This window comes from Hemitrygon akajei, chromosome 2, assembly GCF_048418815.1.
Source record: "Hemitrygon akajei chromosome 2, sHemAka1.3, whole genome shotgun sequence".
NCBI classification, from domain to species: domain Eukaryota; kingdom Metazoa; phylum Chordata; class Chondrichthyes; order Myliobatiformes; family Dasyatidae; genus Hemitrygon; species Hemitrygon akajei.
Window position 1 is genome coordinate 109096812 of NC_133125.1, and position 19763 is coordinate 109116574.

Genomic DNA, 19763 nt, shown 5'->3' on the forward strand with positions numbered 1-19763 from the left:
TCATTGTCTTTAATTTGCAAATAATTTCATTTTAAAAATCTATTTTGCAACTTAGGCAGTTCCTTGAGTGTGAGGAGTGCTTTTTTTCTACAGTTTTCTAGATTCTTCGGTTGTTGAAGGGGGCAGTGTGGCACCTTCAGAGCCTGCTTCAGCTGGGCAGAAGGTTTCTTGATGGGATGGGTAGATGGTGCAAGACAGTGCACATCTTCTACAGTTCATGCTGGACTTCTAAGTGTTGAGTGCTCCTTCTCATAAACATATGACTTGTTTTATATCTCAAAATCTCAGTGTCCATATTGAATACACTCCAGAATTGGATTGTGACCTCCACAAATACACCATTTTCAGGGTGACAAAATCTCTTCTCATCTTAATCCTGTCAGGCTGTTTTCTGGAGACTGTGACCTCTTAGACACCCAACTGGGAACATTGACTCTGTATTAACAGCTGTAAGTTAATACTTGGTGGTCAACTTAAGAAATCCAGGCAGCAGAATATAGTTCACTTGCACAATATCTGAAATTAGGTATATAAGTAACTAATTTATAATGTGCAGGGTCATTTGTTCTTCAGTCCTTAAGGTCCAAACTAGTCATTTATTTTTTCAAGCACGTATGACTACTTCAGAAAAAAAATGAGGTTAATTTTTTTTAAAAGCCTTTAAGATTAAGTCTAAAGTAATAATAATAATTGGGCTGTAATAATCTTTTTAGGCAAATGTGACTTACTCAAGTCAAATATATGTTCACTAGTGCAGAAGGAAATATTGGTGATGTGGGAAATCTAAAATAAAACAGAAAATACTACAAATAATCAGTAGGTATTTGTGAAAGAAAAATCAGTTAAATTCTCAAATCAAAGGCATTTTGGCTTGACCTGTTTAATATTTTTAGTAATTTCTACTTCTGGACTTGTTGTTTATGAGATTATTGTGGGAAAGATGTAAAGATCAGCAAAAGTAAGGGAACAGCTGTAGAGTTTTTCCAGAGGCCATCAAAACTTAAGTCTTAATATTGGTCAGGAAATTTCAGGTGCATGTAACAGGGTCACACAGTCATAATGAGTGGGTTTATCCTAAATATATATTGGAGAAATTTAATTTGCTTTATTATTTGGGAAGATGAACTTATATTGGGGAACCAAACAAAGAACAGTGGATTTCCTGCATCTGCAGATTTTCTCTTGTTTGTGAGAGAACAGCAGTTTTGGATCCAGTTTAGTGCATTGAGAAGAGAGTTAATTGATAATCTTGTTCTTAAAGGGCCTTTAGGGAAGTGTGTTCACAATAAGATGGAATGTTACATTGAGTTTCAAAATGATGTTCGGTAAGTATGAAGGTATGAGGAGAGAATTGGATTTGCCCACAGATATAATGTTGGGGAGCCATTTGACATAATAATGCATAAATTGCAAAAAAAAACCTTTTAAAGTATAAATCCACAAAAACGAAGAATGATTTGCCCATCTATGGCTGACCAAAGTAATTAAATTAAGTGAAGAAATACAGTATATATTGTTGCCAGAAATCGCAGTAAGCCTAAGAATTGGCAGCTTTTTTGGATTCATTAAGGATGGCCAAGAAACTGGTTAAGAAAAGTAGCATAGAAATTAGAGTAAACTGGTGAGGGACAAAAAATGGCTTTTATAGGTAAATGAAAAGAAAAGACAAAGGTTCACTCTTCCAGATAGAGACATCAAATTTTAAAATTGGGCAATAAGGAAATGGCAAAGGAATTAAACAATTGTGTATACCTTCGTGGAATAAGAGGCAGAAGCCATCTGATATCAGAGTTAGAATCAGGTTTCATATTAATACCATATGTTGTGAACTTTGTTGTTCCGCTAGGTATTGCAAAAGAGAGCACAAAATTAGTGAGGTAGTGTACGTAGGTTCATTGTCCATTCAGGGAAGAAGCTGTTCCTGAAAAGTTGAGTGTGTGTCTTCAGGCTCCTGTTCCTCCACTTTGATGGTAGCAATGAGAAAAAGGCATGTCCTGGGTCCTTAATGATGGATGCTGCGATTTAGAAGCATCAACTTTTCAAAGTGTCCTGAATGCTAGGGAGGCTAATACCCACCATAGAGGTGGTTGAGCTTACAACTTTCTGCAGCATTTTCTAGTCCTGTACAGTGGGCCCTTCCTACGAGAACGAGACAGTGATGCAACCAGTTAGAATGCTTACCTTGGTACATGTGTAAAAATTTGCAAGAAACTTTGGTGACATACTAATTCTCCTCAAACTCCGGTAATTACAACTTCTTTGTAGTTGTATCAACATGTTGGGCTCAAGATAGATCTTTAGAGATATTGACAGCCAGGAATTTGAAACAGCTCACTCTTTCCACTTCTGATCCCTTGATGAGGATTAGTGTGTGTTCCCTTGACTTACCCTTGCTGAAATCCACACCCAGTTCCTTGGTTGTTGCTGTGACACTTCAACTAGCTGATGTACCTCACTCCTGTACACCACCTCATCACCATCTGAAATTCTGCCAACAATAGTTGTGTTGTCAGCAAATCTATCAATGACGTTTGAGTTGTGCAGAGCCACACAGATGAGGATGTAGGGAGAGTAGAGCAGTTGGCTAAGCTCAAATCCTTGAGGTGCTGCAGTGTTACTGGCCAGCGATGAGATGTTATTTTCGATCGGCTCTGAATGTGGTCTTTCGATGAGGAAGTCAAGATCCAGTTGTGAAGAGAGGTAAAGAAGCCCATGTTTTTGATCTTGTTGATTAGAATTGAGGGTCTAATTCTGTTGAACGCTGAGCTGTAATCAATAAATAGAGCCTGATATAGGTGAGTGGGGAGCCAGTGATATTGTGTCTGCTGTAGACCTATTGTGATGATATGCAAATAGCAGCAGGTCCAGGTCCTTGCTGAGGCAGGAGTTGATTCTGGAGATAACCAGCCTCTCAATCATGTCATCACAGTAGATGTGAGTGCAACTGGGTGGTAATTGTTGAGGCAACTCATCCTGCTCTTCTTGGGCACTGATATGATTGTCACCCTTTTGAAGCAGGTGGGTACTGCTGAAGACAACAGTGAGAGATTGAAGATGTCCTTGAATACTCCCACCAGTTGGTTGGCAGGAGTTTTCAATGCCTACCCGGTACACCATCCGGTCCCTATGCCTGGTGAGGGTTCACCCTCTTGAAAGATGTTCTGATGTCAGCCTCTGAGACAGAGATCACAAGGTAGCCAGATATCGCAATGGTCACACAGCTATAATTTTATTCTCCTTTTTCAATGTTTTGAGCTCATCTGGGAGTGAGGCATCTCTGCTATTCATGATTTTAGGTTTTGCTTTGTAGGATGTAATGACCTGCAAACCCTGCCAGAGCTGATTTGTAACCAGCCCTCAGCAGGCAGGGATTTAGATTTACAAGCCTTTGGGAACTTTTCTGGAATGAGGGTTGCCAGCACAAGAGTGACAGTTTGCACTTGAACTGAAAGAGTCTTATGTCCCAGCGGGGAGATTTACCTGGAGGGTTTAAACTAGTTTGGTAGGAGGGCAGGATCAAGTGAGGCAGATGGGGAGATAGAGTTGAGATAGAATTTAATGGTGGTAATATTAGAAGACAGGACAACCAGGAGCAAGGAAAAGCTGTTGGATTAAATTGCATTAATTTCAAAGCAAAAGGCCTGACAGGTAAGGGGAATGAACTCAGGGTCAACAGACAGGATCTCCCGGTTGCCACCCACTTCAACTCTGCTTCACATTCCCATTCGGATATGTCCATACATGGCCTCCTCTACTGCCATGATGAGGCCAAACTCAGGTTGGAGGAGCAACACCTCATATACCGTCTGGGTAGCCTCCAGCCCCTTGGTATGAACATTGAATTCTCCAACTTCTGGTAATTCCCTCCCTCTCCCTTCCCCCATCCCACTTTTACTCTGCCTCTTCTTCTAGCTGCCTATCACCTCTCTCATGATTCTGCCTTCTACTACCCATAGTGCTTTCCCCTTTCATTACTTCTTTACCTCTCCTGCCTATCCCCTCCCTGCTTCCCCTCCCCCACCCCTTGATCTTTCCTCTGATTGGTTTTTCACCTGGCACCTTCCACCCTGCCCCCCACCTTCTTTATGGCCCCCCCTTCAGTCCTGACGAAGGGTCTCGGCCCGAAGCGTTGATTGCACATTTCAGCGGATGCTGCCCGACCTGCTGTGTTCATCCAGCTTGTTTGTATGTGTTAACTCAGGGTATGGATAGCTACATTGGACTGGGAGATTATAACCATCATAGAAACATGGTGAAGTGGGAGGGTGCGGGAGACAGGACTGGCACAAGTGACATTTCCAAGGTACAGATGCTATAGGTGGGATAGAGGTGGCAGAAAGAGAGGATGTGGAGTTGCACTTGTGATTAAGGATATAATCTTGGCACTTGGGGCAAAATGAAATTATTGAGGGATCATCTGGAGAGACTTTGTGGAAGGAATTGAGAGATAAAAAAGGAATGATCACCTTGTTGCAATTGTACTATAGGGTACAATGGGATGGGATTTTAACTTTCCTCATGTACTGTAGATTGGGACAGTCATAGTGCTAATGAAGTGGATGGTGCGGAGCAGGTAACGGGATGGAAAACTTTTAAAAATGAGATATTGAGATCTCAAGATCTGCATGGTCCCCACAAGCTTCAAGATCGCCACCATCGTGCCAGTGCCGAAGCATTCCACTGCCACGGGCCTGAATGACTTCTGCCCAGTTGCACTCACCCCCATCATTACAAAGTGCTTTGAGAGACTGGTTCTATCACATCTGAAATCCTGTCTGCCCACTATCCTGGGCCCCCATCAATTTGCCTATCGCACCAACAGGTCAACAGAGAATGCCATCTCCACGGCACTTCACTCTGTCCTGACCCATCTGGACAGCCCCAACTCTTACGTCAGAATGCTGTTCATTGACTTTAGTTCAGCATTCAATACAGTGACCCCTTCCAAGCTGATCGCCAAACTTCGCCAGCTTGGTATCAGCTCATCCCTCCGCAATTGGACCTTGGACTTCCTGACTTACAGACCCCAATATGTTAAGTTAGACAACCTGTCCTTCTCCACTCTCACCACCGGCATGCCTCAAGGCTGTGTGCTGAGCCCTCTTCTGTACTCCCTTTTCACCTATGACTGCGTTCCTGTACATGGTTCTAATTCCATAATCAAGTTCGCAGACGACACCACGGTGGTTGGCCTGATCAGAGGGGATGACACGACGGCCTGCAGGGACGAGGTCCAGCACGAAGCCGCATGGTGTGCCGACAACAACCTGGCCCTTAACACCCAGAAGACCAAGGAGATCATTGTGGACTTCAGGCATGCTAGGAGCCACACTCATGTCCCCTTCTACATTAACAGAGCTGTAGTGGAGCATTTATCAAGCTTCAAATTCCTTGGTGTCCACATTTCTGATAATCTCACCTGGTCCCTGAATTCCTCCATCCTGATCAAAAAGGTGCAACAGCGCCTTTATTTCCTGCGGAGCATCAAGAAAGCTCACCTCTGTCCCAAGATACTGATGGACTTTTACCGCTGTAACATTGAGAGCATACTCACCAACTGCATCTCAGTGTGGCATGGCAATTCTCCTGTATTGGCCCGTAAAGCACTCCAGCGTGTGGTGAAAACTGCCCAGCAGATTATCAGCACCCAATTGCCCACCATTGAGAACATCTACCATAAACGCTGCCTGGACAGGGTGAAAAGCATTATCAAGGATGCATCTTACCCTAACCATGGACTTTTTACTCTCCTCCCATCCGGTAGGCACTACAGGAGCCTCCGCTCCCACACCAGCAGGCACAGGAAGAGCTTCTACCCTGAGGCTGTGACCCTGCTGAACCTCACATCACAGCGCTAAGCGGTATTGCACCCATATTGTACTGTCTCAGTATGTTTATATTTGTGTGCTGAAGCACTTACTTTTTATTTGCAGTTATTTTGTAAATAACACTATTCTTTTGAATTTCTGGTCAGATGCTAACTGCATTTCATTGGCTTTGTATCTGTACTTGGCACAATGACAATAAAGTTGAATCTAATCTAATCTAAATATGGAAAGCAAACGGTTGCCCATGTAGCAAGTTGCCCCTCTCCACGCAACTCATAAACCCAAAGAAAGGGCAGAGACCGATACAGTTTGGTACCTGCAGCGTAGCATGAGTTGCTGGTCAGTGTTGAACTCAATGTAGGACTACCTTGGGGACTCACACTCTGGATTTTTCCCTTGGGGGTTTACTCCTGAAGCCCTCCCTGTGAGTGAGAATTGCTGCAAGGCAGCAGAGGTTTCAGATCAGATTTTTTCCTTCTCTTAGGTGAGCTGCCAACTGCGGCTGACAAGCCCTATTTGCCCGAAGTGACATGTTTTAGGGCAGCAGTAACCCGCCTTTGCCCCTTCTCCTGTCAGTCAAAGTGGTTCCACCAGACTTAGTAGAGAAGCCACATGTGAAGGCCAGCAGCTGGATGGTTATCAGAGGAGATTTGAGGTGCACGTCATTGGGAGCATTTAATAGGAAGTGGGATCTTTCTCATTATAACCCCCGGCTGTAACAACCTTAAGGAACCAGGTGAGAATAGGGATCTAAAATACCGAAGTATTAGACAGTAAAATATATCGGAGACTCGGTGGCCTTGAAAGTTGATGGAGCACAAGGATTTCAATGAATTACATTGAAATGTATATGGTTCAGGGCCTGTCCCTACTCCAGTGTCTCAGATGGAAGAAGGGAGAGTTAAAAATATTTGCAATTACTTTAGAGAGCAAACACGAGGAAATCTGCAGATGCTGGAAATTCAAACAACACACACAAAATGCTGGTGGAACACAGCAGGCCAGGCAGCATCTATAAGGAGAAGCACTGTCGACATTTCGGGCCGAGACCCTTTGTCAGGACTAACTGAAAGGAGAGATACTAAGAGATTTGAAAGTAGGAGGGGAGGGGGAAAGGCGAAATGATAGAAGACCGGAGGGGGTGGGATGAAGCTAAGAGCTGGAAGGTGATTGGCGAAAGTGATACAGAGCTGGAGAAGGGAAAGGATCATGGGACGGGAGGCCTTGGGAGAAAGAAAGGGGGAGGGGAGGCACCAGAGGGAGATGGAGAACAGGCAGGGTGATGGGCAGAGAGAGAGAGAAAAAAAACAAACAAATATGTCAGGGATGGAGTAAGAAGGGGAGGAGGGGCATTAACAGAAGTTAGAGAAGTCAATGTTTATGCCATCAGGTTGGAGGCTCCCTAGCCGGTATATAAGGTGGTGTTCCTCCAACCTGAGTGTGGCTTCATCTTGACAGTGGAGGAGGCCATGGATAGACATATCAGAATGGGAATGGGACGTGGAATTAAAATGTGTGGCCACTGGGAGATCCTGCTTTCTCTGGCGGACCGAGCGTAGGTGTTCAGCGAAATGGTCTCCCAGTCTGCGTCGGGTCTCACCAATATATAAAAGGCCACACTGGGAGCACCGGACGCAGTATACCACACCAGCCGACTCACAGGTGAAGTGTCGCCTCACCTGGAAGGACTGTCTGGAGCCCTGAATGGTGGTGAGGGAGGAAGTGTAAGGGCAGGTGTAGCACTTGTTCCACTTACAAGGATAAGTGCCAGGAGGGAGATCGGTGGGAAGAGATGGGTGGGGGGGGGGGGGGGGATGAGTGGACAAGGGAGTCGCGTAGGGAGCGATCCCTGCGGAAAGCAGAAAGGGCGGGGGGGAAGGAAAGATGTGCTTGGTAGTGGGATCCCGTTGGAGGTGGCGGAAGTTACGGAGAATTATACGTTGGACCTGGAGGCTGGTGGGGTGGTAGGTGAGGACAAGGGGAACCCTATCCTGAGTGGGGTGGCGGGCAGATGGGGTGAGATGTGCGGGAAATGGGAGAGATGCGTTTGAGAGCAGAGTTGATGGTGGAAGAAGGGAAGAATGAAAAGCCTCATCCTGAGAGCAGATGCGGTGGAGACGGAGGAATTGTGAGAAGGAGATAGCATTTTTGCAAGAGACAGGGTGGGAAGAGGAATAGTCCAGGTAGCTGTGAGAGTCTGTAGGCTTATAGTAGATATCAGTAGATAAGCCGTCTCCAGAGATGGAGACAGAAAGATCAAGAAAGGGGAGGAAGGTGTCGGAAATGGTCCAGGAAAATTTGAGGGCAGGGTGAAAGTTGGAGGCAAAGTTAATGAAGTCGACGAGCTCAGAATGCGTGCAGGAGGCAGTGCCAATGCAGTCGTCAATGTAGCGAAGGAAAAGAGGGGGACGGATACCTGTATAGACTTGGAACATGGACTGTTCCACAAAGCCAACAAAAAGGCAGGCATAACTGGGACCCATGCGGGTGCCCATGGCTACACCCTTGATTTGGAGGAAGTGGGAGGAGCCAAAGGAGAAATTATTGAGAGTAAGAACTAATTCCGCTAGACGGAGGAGAGTGGTGGTAGAGGGGAATTGGTTAGGTCTGGAATCCAAAAAGAAGCAAAGAGCTTTGTGACCATCCTGGTGGGGGATGGAGGTATATAGGGACTGGATGTACATGGTGAAAATAAGGCGGGTGGGGGCCAGGGAACTTAAAATCATTGAAAAAATTCAAAGCGTGAGAAGTGTTAGAAACATAGGTGGGAAGAGATTGAACAAGGGCGGATAAGACAATGTCAAGGTATGCAGAAGTGAGTTCGGTGGGGCAGCAGCAAGCTGAGACAATAGGTCTACCTGGACAGGCAGGTTTGTGGATCTTGGGTAGGAGGTAGAAACGGGAAGTGCGGGGTAGGGAACTATGAGGTTGTTGGCCCTGGATGGGAGATCCCCAGAGCTGATAAGGTTGGTGCTGGTATAGGAGACAGTGGTCTGGTGCTCCTTAGTGGGGTCATGATCAAGGGATAAATAAGAGGAGGTATCAGAGAGTTGTTGCTGTGCCTCGGCCAGGTAGAGGTCAGTACGGCAGACAACAACAGCTCCCCCCTTATCAGTGGGTTTTATAGTGAGGTTGGGATTGGTGCGGAGGGAGCAGAGAGCAGAGCATTTGGAAGGAGTGAGGTTGGAATTGGAACAGGGTGTGGTGAAGTCGAGACGGTTGATGTCTCATCGGCAACTAGCAATAAAGAGCAGGCAGAAGACCAGAGCCGGGTGTCCATGAAGAGGAGGAGGGTTGAAGACGGGAGAAGGGGTCATCGGTGGGGTTAGGTAGCAATTACTTTAGTCTATGTACGATCTAATGACACATCTTGGGACAGCATCTGATCAAATGCTTTGTGTGATTTCACTCTCTGGAAGACTAATCTGTCGTCAGCTGCAGTGGTAAATTGGAGGCTGTCATTTCATTCCCCTTCTGTTCAAAACAAGCGTAGAATGCGTTAAATTCATCAGGAAGGAATGCTGCCCGCTTTCATTTCATAGCCCATTATGACAAGGCCTGCCATGATTGATGGCTGCTGAGATGCCTGTTTAATGGATGCCTCAGTGGTAACACTACCCATTATATTTCATTGCTGGGGCCCCTTGGGCTATGGAATAACTGGCCACACAGGCAGGCTGAAGGACCACGCGTGAAGGGAGGTCTGATCTTTCCATCACAAAGGGACTAATCCAAGAGTGACAGCACATCCTATGCTGAGTCAACGTAGTAGTGGTAGTACTATGCTAGATCTCTGACACACATTTGCAAGATCAGGTGTTCTAAGACCATCTTCACAATGATGTAAAATGCTGTGGGAAGAGCTTCAGTCATTTTCTGGTACCTGTAGTGTTTACACTGTTGCGGTCAGGATCATCTTAATTCCCCTTGCTGCCTCTCCTTCCCGTTCTCTGATGGTCTCCTCTCCTAGCAGATGCCTTCATCTCCAGCCCTTTACCTTTCCTACTACTGGACCGGGCTTCACCTGTCATCTTCTAGCTAGTCTTCCTTCCCCTCCCCTCACCTTTTTATTCTGGTGTCTTCCCCCTTCCTTTCCAGTCCTGAAGAAGGGTCTTGGCCCAAAATTTGACTGTTTACTCGTTTTCATAGATACTAACTGACCTGCTGAGTGCCTCCAGCATTTTGTGTGTATTGCTCTGGATTTCCAGCAGCTGCAGAATCTCTTGTGTTTATGACGTAATGCTGAGGCTTTTTAAGGTTTTGGTCAGACCACATTTGGAGTCTAGGGCCAGAGGATAAAGCCTCAGAAAAGAAAGTCATACCTAGAGAACAAAGAAGAGGTGGAATTTTGTTAGAGGATGGTGACTCTGTGGAATTCATTGTCACACACAGCTGCGGAGGCCAACTCATTGGGTATATTTAAGGCAGGGTTTGGTAGGTTTTGATTCGTAAGTCTATCAAAGGTTTTGAGGCGAAGGGGTTGAGAGGAAAAATAAATCAGCCAAGATCAAGTGGCGGAGCAGACTCGGTGGGCCGAATGCCTAATTCTGCTCTTATGTTTTTGGTAATGTTCTCCTTTATCAATAATGGAATCGCTCTCCCTCTTACACACCTCTCTAACACATCTGAAGCAACAAAACCCAGTCCTGCCCTTCATATAACCATATTTCTGTAACGGCAATACACTAGTAGCCCATCCTGTTATCAGCCTATGCTTGCCTTACTTAAGAAACATTAGCAATAGCCTGTCCTGGTCCAACCGCGTAGAATGCACAGCCATCCATGCTCCAACTGTCTTTACTTCCTCAAGATTAAAGAATTGGCATGCCAATTTGACCGATGCACTTTAGAAAGAATTCTATCTAGATGCATGGCAGCTAGCTGGTCCGAGACTACCACAAACTGCGGACTTGTGGACACAGCTCAGCGTATCAGCGAAACCAGCCTGCTCACCATGGACCCTGTCTGTACTTCTCACTGCCTTGGGAAAGCAGCCAACATTATCAAAGACTTTCCCACCCTGGTATTTTCTCCTCCGTCTGCTCCCATCAAGCAGTAGACAGAAAAGCATGCAAACATGTACCACAGACTCAAGGACAGCCTTTATCCCAGTGTTATATGATTATTGAATGCTCCCCTTGTATCATAAATGGGCTCTTGACCACACAATCGACCTCGTTATGGGCTTGAATCTTACTGCCTATCTGTACTGTGTTTTTTTTGTAATTATACCACTTTATTTGGTAATTTTTGGTAATTTATTTGATAATGTTTCATGTGACAATGACAAACCAACTTACCACTTATCAAATGCTAAAAAAAAGCATTCCTTAAGCACGCTCTTTGTACTTTAGAAGTTGTTTGAATAGTCTATTCTGAGTCCTGAAGCGACCCAGTTAGCTCTTTGGATGTCGTTGCTCTGCCCTTTAAATAGATATATAAATCAAAACAGCACGATCTACTCCCAGCTCTCCTTTGACTGTTCAACCAGGGTTGTTTGCTGCATCCAAAATCTTCAAATTAATCCCTGTAAGGTAGAACTGTGAACAGTTTGGTCTCGGACGTAATGCTGGAGAAAGGTCAAATGCATTAATGTGAATTGTGTAGTTACCCAACAGGCACAATTTCACCTGGAAATACTCACGCACATATTAAAAAAATATTGATGCGAATGGATCCAGCTTTCTTTAATCCTTTTATCCTGAGGCCAAATTTCTAAACAACAGTTCTATGGTCAAGTCAAGTTAATGTGATTAGTTTAAACTGATGGCTCAGAATGTTTATATAAGCTGTGAAAATGTTTAGAATGCTGCTTTTATTTATTGTGTGTTTTATAGGATTTGGAGCTGCTTCAGGATGGAGACCTGACTCAGATTGGAGACCGTGGAGCTACACTCAGTGGAGGACAAAAGGCCAGAGTGAATTTGGCTAGGTAATTAGAGTCCATATTGTACCAAATCTGGGCACGTTCATGGAGCATTAAACAGATTTAATGAATACCTTGAAAGAAAATTGCACTTTCATTGAGTGTGAGCTTAGTATTTCAGTAACAACAAATTCAAGGACAGTTTGTTATTAAGTGAAACTCTAACAATGTTTTTAAATTATTGGCTAAACAAATAGACTTCACTTGAGGATATTTCTTGAGGAACAGGATCAGATTACAACAGGAAGAATATGATCCAGAGAAAATAACTGGATTTGAACCCTAGTGCCTGCGCCACCATTTAGACCATAAGATATAGGAGCAGAATTAGGCCATTTAGCCCATCAAGTTTGCTCCACCATTTCATCATGGCTGATCCCTTTTTCCTCTCAGCCCCAATCTCCTTTCCAGTATCCCTTCATGCCCTGACTAATCAAGAATCTTATCAACCTCTGCTTTAAATATACATAAAGACTTGACCTCCGCAGCTGTCTGTGGCAAAGAATTCCACAGATTCACACCACTCTCTGTATAAAGAAATTCCTCCTCATCTCTGTTCTAAAAGGATGCCCCACTATTCTGAGGCTGCCCCCTCTGGTCTTACACACTCCCACTATAGGAAACCTCCTCCTCACATCCACTCTATCAAGGCCTTTCACAATTCTATAGGTTTCAATGAGGTCATCCCTCATTCTTCTGGACTCAAAAGTTAATTTTATTGTCAAAAGTATGCATGAACAATACAACTCTGATATCCATCTTTTCCAGGTGGCCACGAAATACAGGAAGACCATGGGAGCTGATGAGAGAAGAGACATCAGCTACCCCACCCCCCCAGCAGGAAAAAAAACAAAACTTGCAGACCCAAAAATCCCCCACCCCCTCCTTGCAGAAAAAAAAATCATCGACAATACCATCAAATCCCCACTCCTCCCCTGCAGAAAAAATCAGTGACAATAACAATTTCGAACCCCCTCACACACAGGAAAAAACAGCAACAAAAGCAATCCCTCACCGCCTCACTCACAGGAAAAAAACACAGCGATGGTGTATTCCAGTGAATACAAGCCCAGAGCCATCAAATGCCTTCATATGACAATCCGTTCAATTCAGGAATAATTTCTGTGAACCTTCTTTGAACCTGCTGGAGTTTCAGCACATCCTTTCTAAGATGAAGGGCCCAAAATCGCTTGTAATACTACAAGAGAGGCCTCAACAGTGCTTTATAAAGTCTCGGCATTACATCCTTGTTTTTATATCCTAGTCCTCTTGAAATAAATGCTGACATTGCATTTGCCTTCCTCACCACAGACTCAACCTGCAAATTAATCTTTAGGGAATCCTGAACAAGGTCTCCCAAGTCCCTTTGTGCCTCAGATTTTTGTATTTTCTCTCCATTTAGCAAATAGTCAGCCCTTTCATTTCTTCTACCAAAGTACATGACCCATACACTTCCGGCACTGCATTCCATCTCCTTTGCCCATTTTCCTTATCTAAGTCCTTCTGTAACCTCTCTACTTCTTCAAAACTACCTGCTCCTCCACCTATCTTCATATCATCTGCAAACTTTGCAACAAAGTCATCAGTTCCATCATCAAAGTCACTGACGTATAACATAAAAAGAACCAGTCCCAACACAGACCCCCCTAGAACACCAGTGGTCACCTGCACTCAACCCTTTATTCCCACTCTTTGCTTCCTGCCAATCGGCCATTGCTTTACCCATGCTAGAATCTTCCTTATAATATCTTGGGCTCGTAGTTTGATAAGCAGCCTCATGTATGGCACCTTGTCAAAGGCCTTCTGAAAATCCAAGAGCACGACATCAACTGATCTCTTTTGTCTATCCTGCTTGTTACTTCTTCAAAAAATTCCAGCAGATTTGTCAGACATTATTTTCCCTTGCTGACTACAGCCTATTTTTTTCATGTGCCTCCAAGTACCCAACATCTTTCCAACCACTGAGGTCACGTGAACTGGCCTATAATTTCCTTTCTTTTGCCTCTCTCCCTTCTTGAAGAGTGGAGTAACATTTGCAATTTTCCATTCTTCCGAAATTTAATAAGATTGTCGCTGGTCCAATCTTGGCCTCATCTCTGGCTTTCTCCCCCTACTGCTTGACTGTCTCACAGTTCTAATATCTGAATCAAGGTGAGGAGCATGAGTACTGACCATTAGGAAGGTACTTAAAGAAATCGGGTCAGCTCATCTCTTCAAAATGCTTTGCTTTTGGTCAGCACCTGAGCTGCTGTAGCCTATCCATAGGGAGTCTTTTCTCTTACCCCTACTCTTTCCCCAGAGCTCTGCTTTGAAAGCTATTAAACTATTAACCCTTCGATCTTGTGCCATTTCTAAGGAAGGTCCTCTGACCCAAAAGATCAACTGGTTTTCTCATTCTACAAATGCTGCATAAATTCTTCCAGCATTTCTTTTTTTGTTTCAGGTTGTATTATCTGCAGTTTGATTTGTTTTCCTTCAGCTTATGCTCCCCATATTGAAGGAGTGATATGTTTTCCTCCACCTCAAACATGTCATTCCTTAAGTATGGAGACAGAATTTGCACAGAGCAGTCCCATGCCTTGCAAAGTAGCATCATGGTACCTACTTTTATACTTCTGTACATACTACTGTTCAATAAGAGCCAGTGTTCCATTAGTTGTTCTAATTATTTGCTATACCAGCACACTGACCTTCAGTATTTCTTGCATTTGGACCCCTGATTCCTCTTGTACTGCAGCTTTTTAGTAATCACACTGTACATCAACACCGTTGAGGATTTTACCACTAAAATGTACTGTCGCTTTACATTTGATCTTCCCAAGTGTAACATCCACATGTGACTAGATTGAACATCACATGCTATTTCTCCATCTGTATCTGCAACTCAGTTCTGTAACTGTGCCAATACCTGAAACATCTACACTCTCTACCATGCCACAGACTTTGATTATGTGAACTGGAATTTACATCTAAGCCATTTATATATATCACAAATAGTACAGATGCCATTATTGATCCCTGCAGATCACCACTAGTCACAGATATCCAGCCAGGACAGGTTTCATTGAGTGGTACCCTCTGTCTTCAGTGGGCAAGCTGATTCTGAATCGAAACAACCAAGTCACCTTGCATCTTAATCTTCTATTCCTTAATAATGGGATAGTGGACTTGCTGTACTTTCCAAATATTTCAGGAAAAATCAATAAGTTGAATAATCTCAGAATCATGTTTATTATTGCTGTTTTGTGTCATTAAATTTGTTTGTGGCAAATTTTGAAATGAATAGATTGTGTAACATGAAAGGAATAAAAGGCAGTGCCGATGAACAGTTCAGAAATCTGATAATGAAGAATTTGTGGTTGCTGAATTTGGATTTGGACAAAGAAGTAAAACTGCATTGTTTTAATTTTCTCTTCACTAAAGATGTGTGTATCAAGATGCTGATATCTACTTGCTTGATGATCCACTTAGTGCTGTTGATGCTGAAGTTGGAAAATACCTATTCGAGCAGTGAGTACCTGGAAAAGAACCAGCGTGTTGGACATATTTCAGATAATTTACAGTGCATTGTTTAAGTATTCAGCCCCCATGTATAACATCCAGAGATTTTGATCAATTTAACTGAGATTTTTTATTGTGAATCACATATTCTTTTTTTCTTCCCTCCAGTAGAGCCCAAAAAGTAGGGGAAATTGTAAAGCATGAAGAATTAAAAATTCAAAAACTGAAATATCAGCAGTTCAAAAGTATTCATCCCCCTTTGCTCAGTACTTCGTTGAATCACCTCTGACAGCCATTAGAGCCAGTAGTCTTTTTGGATAAGTCTCTATTAGCTTTCCACAATGTAATGGAGCAAGATTTGCCCATTCCTCCTTGCAAAATTGTTCAAGCTGTGCCAGGTTACTTAGGGAATGGCAGTGGGCAGCGATCTTGAGATCTTTCCAGAGATGTTCAAGCAGGTTAAGGTCAAGACTCTGACTGGGTCTCTCAAGGACATCAATTTTCCTTGTTTGAAGCCACTCTATGGTTGCTCTGGTAGTGTGCTTTGGGTTGTAGTAAGAACATAAGAATATAAGAAATAGGAGCAGGAGTAGTCCTGCTGAAAGATGAACTTCGTCCTCAGTTTAAGCTTTTTGGCAGAGGCCAGCAAGTTTTTTTGTTCAGGACCTCTCTGTATTTAGCAGAATTCATCTTCCCATCAACACCAGATAACCATTCCTTGCTGCTGAAAAGCATCCCTATAGCATGATACTGCCTCCACCATACTTTACAGTAGGGATGGTGTAACCTGGCTTAACTGCAGTATTAGATTTACGCCACATGTACTACTTAGTGTTGAGGGCATAAAGATTCGTTTTAGTTTCATCCGAACACAGGCCCTCTTCCACATTTTTACAATATCTTTTAAGTGACGCTTTCCAAAGTTTTTATGGGCAAGGATGTGCTTTTTTTTAATTTAGCCAGTGCTTCTTCCTTGCCACTCTACCATATTTGTTCAAGGCCTTGGAGATGTGGAGCCATGAACTACATTTCCAATTACAGTCACTGACTTCTGCATCTCACTCCGAGTGATTGTCGGTGTCACAGTAGCCTCTCTTACTAGTGCCATTCTTCTCCAGCGACTAAGTAGAGGGGCGGCCTGACTAGGCCATGTGGCAGTGGTTTCTTATTTTTCTGACTTTTTCACAATGGACAGTACTGAACTCTGAGGTATATTTTAGATGATCTTATACCCTTCCTGAGATTTGTGCTTCTCTATTATCATTTCCCTGGCTTGTCTTGAATACACTTTTGTCTTTATTTTGGTCTGGTCTGTTGAAAATTTGCCATACTTGTTGGGCCTTACAAAGAAAGGGGGTATTTATTCAGCTGATCCTTAATTGCACCTGAGGAAAGTTAGTGCAGTAATTACAAAGGGGATGAATACTTTTTCAGCTTCACAATGCTGCTTTTTTAATTTTTAGTAAATTGTTGACAGGTTTTATAATTTTTCTTTTGATTTAACGTGATGCACAATGTTTTTTAGATTAGCTCAAAAATCCTGCTTAAATATTTTTTAAGTTTAGAAAATGAAACAGTAAAGTATGAAAATATCTGTGGGAGCTGAATACTTTACAAAGCACTGTATTTGTTATTAAAAGTATTTTCATTACGTTTTCATCTTTGCACCCTAAACTTGTGATGTCAAGCCAGACTCTTCCATTACTCTTACAATACTGGCATCTGTTCCTAAAAAGCCAGACGATATATCTTATACACCTTACAGATGTATATAGGATCACGAGGGGCATAAGTGGGGTGAATGCACACTGTCTTTTTCGTAGGAAAATGAAACCAAACACTAGTGGGCAAAAGTTTAAAGTCTGAAGGGAAAGATTTAAAAGAGGCCTGAGGGGCAGGTTCTTCATGCTGCTGGTAGTGCAGGAATAGAATGAGCTGCCAGGGAAAGCAGCTGAAACTGATATTACAAAATTTTAAAAAAAAAATTGCATCAGTTTGTGTCTTGGAAAGGCTTAGAGGGGTAAAGGCCAGATATGGGCAAGTGGGATGAGCTTCAGTGGCCATGGTGAGCATGGATGGGTTGGGCCAAAGGGCCTGCCTCTATGATGTATTACTCTGATACTTTAAAACCAACCTTCAGAATTAACTCTCCATCATCTGCCAAGCGATGGAGGCCTGTCATCACTCCTACAGAATAGCTTTCATTTTAGGGCCGAACTTGGTCAGCGAGACTTCCAGTGTCCCTGAAGACACTGTGGGAAGTGTGTCCGGCTGCAGCTCCGTGTAAAAGAGATGTAACTGGAGCTGGACACATGTGACACATGGACACATCAGTGAGAACATCACTGATAAGAGTTTTATTGAGTTGGTCATACCGAAAGTGCAGGTTGCAGGTATTTGGGGGACTACCAGGGAAAGTAGAGGATGCAGCTAGATAGTGTAACTATTCCCCTCAAAAACAAGTATACCATTTTGGATATTATTGAGTGAGAGGAATCACCATTCAGGAGAAAGTAGCAGCCAGTTCTGTGACTGACTGAGGTTCCATGGGGAAGGGTGAAGGCAGAAAGGACTGTAGTACCAGGAGACTCGATACTTAGGGCAGACATGGGATCGAAGGCTGCAGAAGGAACTCTTAGATGGTGTGTTTCCTCCCTGGGACCAAGGTCAAGGGTGAATCTGAGCTGTTGTAGAGCGTTCTCAAATTATCGGGCACCGTGGTAGCACAGCACTTGGTAGTAACACTTGAAAGCACTAGCTGCAAGATAGTGGTTCAATTCCCACTACTGTCTGTCCATTCTAAAACGTGACCACGTGGTTTTCCTCTGGATGCTCCGGTTTCCTTCCACATCCCAATGTCATACCGGTTAGTTGTAGGCATGATGTGTTGTTGCTGGAAGCATGGTGACACCTGCGGACTGCACCCAGCACATTATGGATTGTGTTGGTCGTTGGTGCAAAGAACACATTTCACTGTGTGTTTTGATGTACGTATGACAAATAAAGCTCATCTATCTTATCTATCTTCTCAAGAGAGTGGGGGGAGAGGGTGATGGGTGAGCAGCCAGGAGTCATTGTGTGTGTTGGCAGAAGAAAAAGGCACATAGTCCTGCAGAGTGGATATTGAGTTCGGAAAGAGGTTTAAAAAGCAAGAAGTTGAGGGTAGTAATCTCTGGATTACTGCCTGTATCATGTCTGAGTTGAGGGTAACAGATTGATGATAAGGTAGATGAATATGTGGTTGAAAAGTTGGTGCAGCAGGCAGGGATTTAGATTTACAAGCCTTTGGGAACTTTTCTGGAATGAGGGTTGCCAGCACAAGAGTGACAGTTTGCACTTGAACTGAAAGAGTCTTATGTCCCAGCGGGGAGATTTACCTGGAGGGTTTAAACTAGTTTGGTAGGAGGGCAGGATCAAGTGAGGCAGATGGGGAGATAGAGTTGAGATAGAATTTAATGGTGGTAATATTAGAAGACAGGACAACCAGGAGCAAGGAAAGGCTGTTGGATTAAATTGCATTAATTTCAAAGCAAAAGGCCTGACAGGTAAGGGGAATGAACTCAGGGTCAACAGACAGGATCTCCCGGTTGCCACCCACTTCAACTCTGCTTCACATTCCCATTCGGATATGTCCATACATGGCCTCCTCTACTGCCATGATGAGGCCAAACTCAGGTTGGAGGAGCAACACCTCATATACCGTCTGGGTAGCCTCCAGCCCCTTGGTATGAACATTGAATTCTCCAACTTCTGGTAATTCCCTCCCTCTCCCTTCCCCCATCCCACTTTTACTCTGCCTCTTCTTCTAGCTGCCTATCACCTCTCTCATGATTCTGCCTTCTACTACCCATAGTGCTTTCCCCTTTCATTACTTCTTCACCTCTCCTGCCTATCACCTCTCATGATTCTGCCTTCTACTACCCATAGTGCTTTCCCCTTTCATTACTTCTTCACCTCTCCTGCCTATCCCCTCCCTGCTTCCCCTCCCCCACCCCTTGATCTTTCCTCTGATTGGTTTTTCACCTGGCACCTTCCACCCTGCCCCCCACCTTCTTTATGGCCCCCCCTTCAGTCCTGACGAAGGGTCTCGGCCCGAAGCGTTGATTGCACATTTCAGCGGATGCTGCCCGACCTGCTGTGTTCATCCAGCTTGTTTGTATGTGTTAACTCAGGGTATGGATAGCTACATTGGACTGGGAGATTATAACCATCATAGAAACATGGTGAAGTGGGAGGGTGCGGGAGACAGGACTGGCACAAGTGACATTTCCAAGGTACAGATGCTATAGGTGGGATAGAGGTGGCAGAAAGAGAGGATGTGGAGTTGCACTTGTGATTAAGGATACAATCTTGGCACTTGGGCAAAATGAAATTATTGAGGGATCATCTGGAGAGACTTTTTGGAAGGAATTGAGAGATAAAAAAGGAATGATCACCTTGTTGCAATTGTACTATAGGCCCCTATAGTACTATAGGGTACTATGGGATGGGATTTTAACTTTCCTCAT

General features: G+C 43.8%; 1 protein-coding gene across 3 annotated transcripts in view; it reads left to right on the forward strand.

Annotated features, from left to right (window-relative positions):
* abcc4 (ATP binding cassette subfamily C member 4 (PEL blood group)) overlaps positions 1-19763 on the forward strand; it is a 274021-nt gene that overhangs the window by 106872 nt on the left and 147386 nt on the right. For all 3 annotated transcript variants that reach the window (XM_073027133.1, XM_073027141.1, XM_073027152.1), the window contains 2 exons: positions 11666-11760; positions 15178-15264. In XM_073027133.1, the coding sequence (XP_072883234.1) occupies positions 11666-11760; positions 15178-15264 (182 nt within the window). The remainder of the gene's footprint in view (positions 1-11665; positions 11761-15177; positions 15265-19763) is intronic.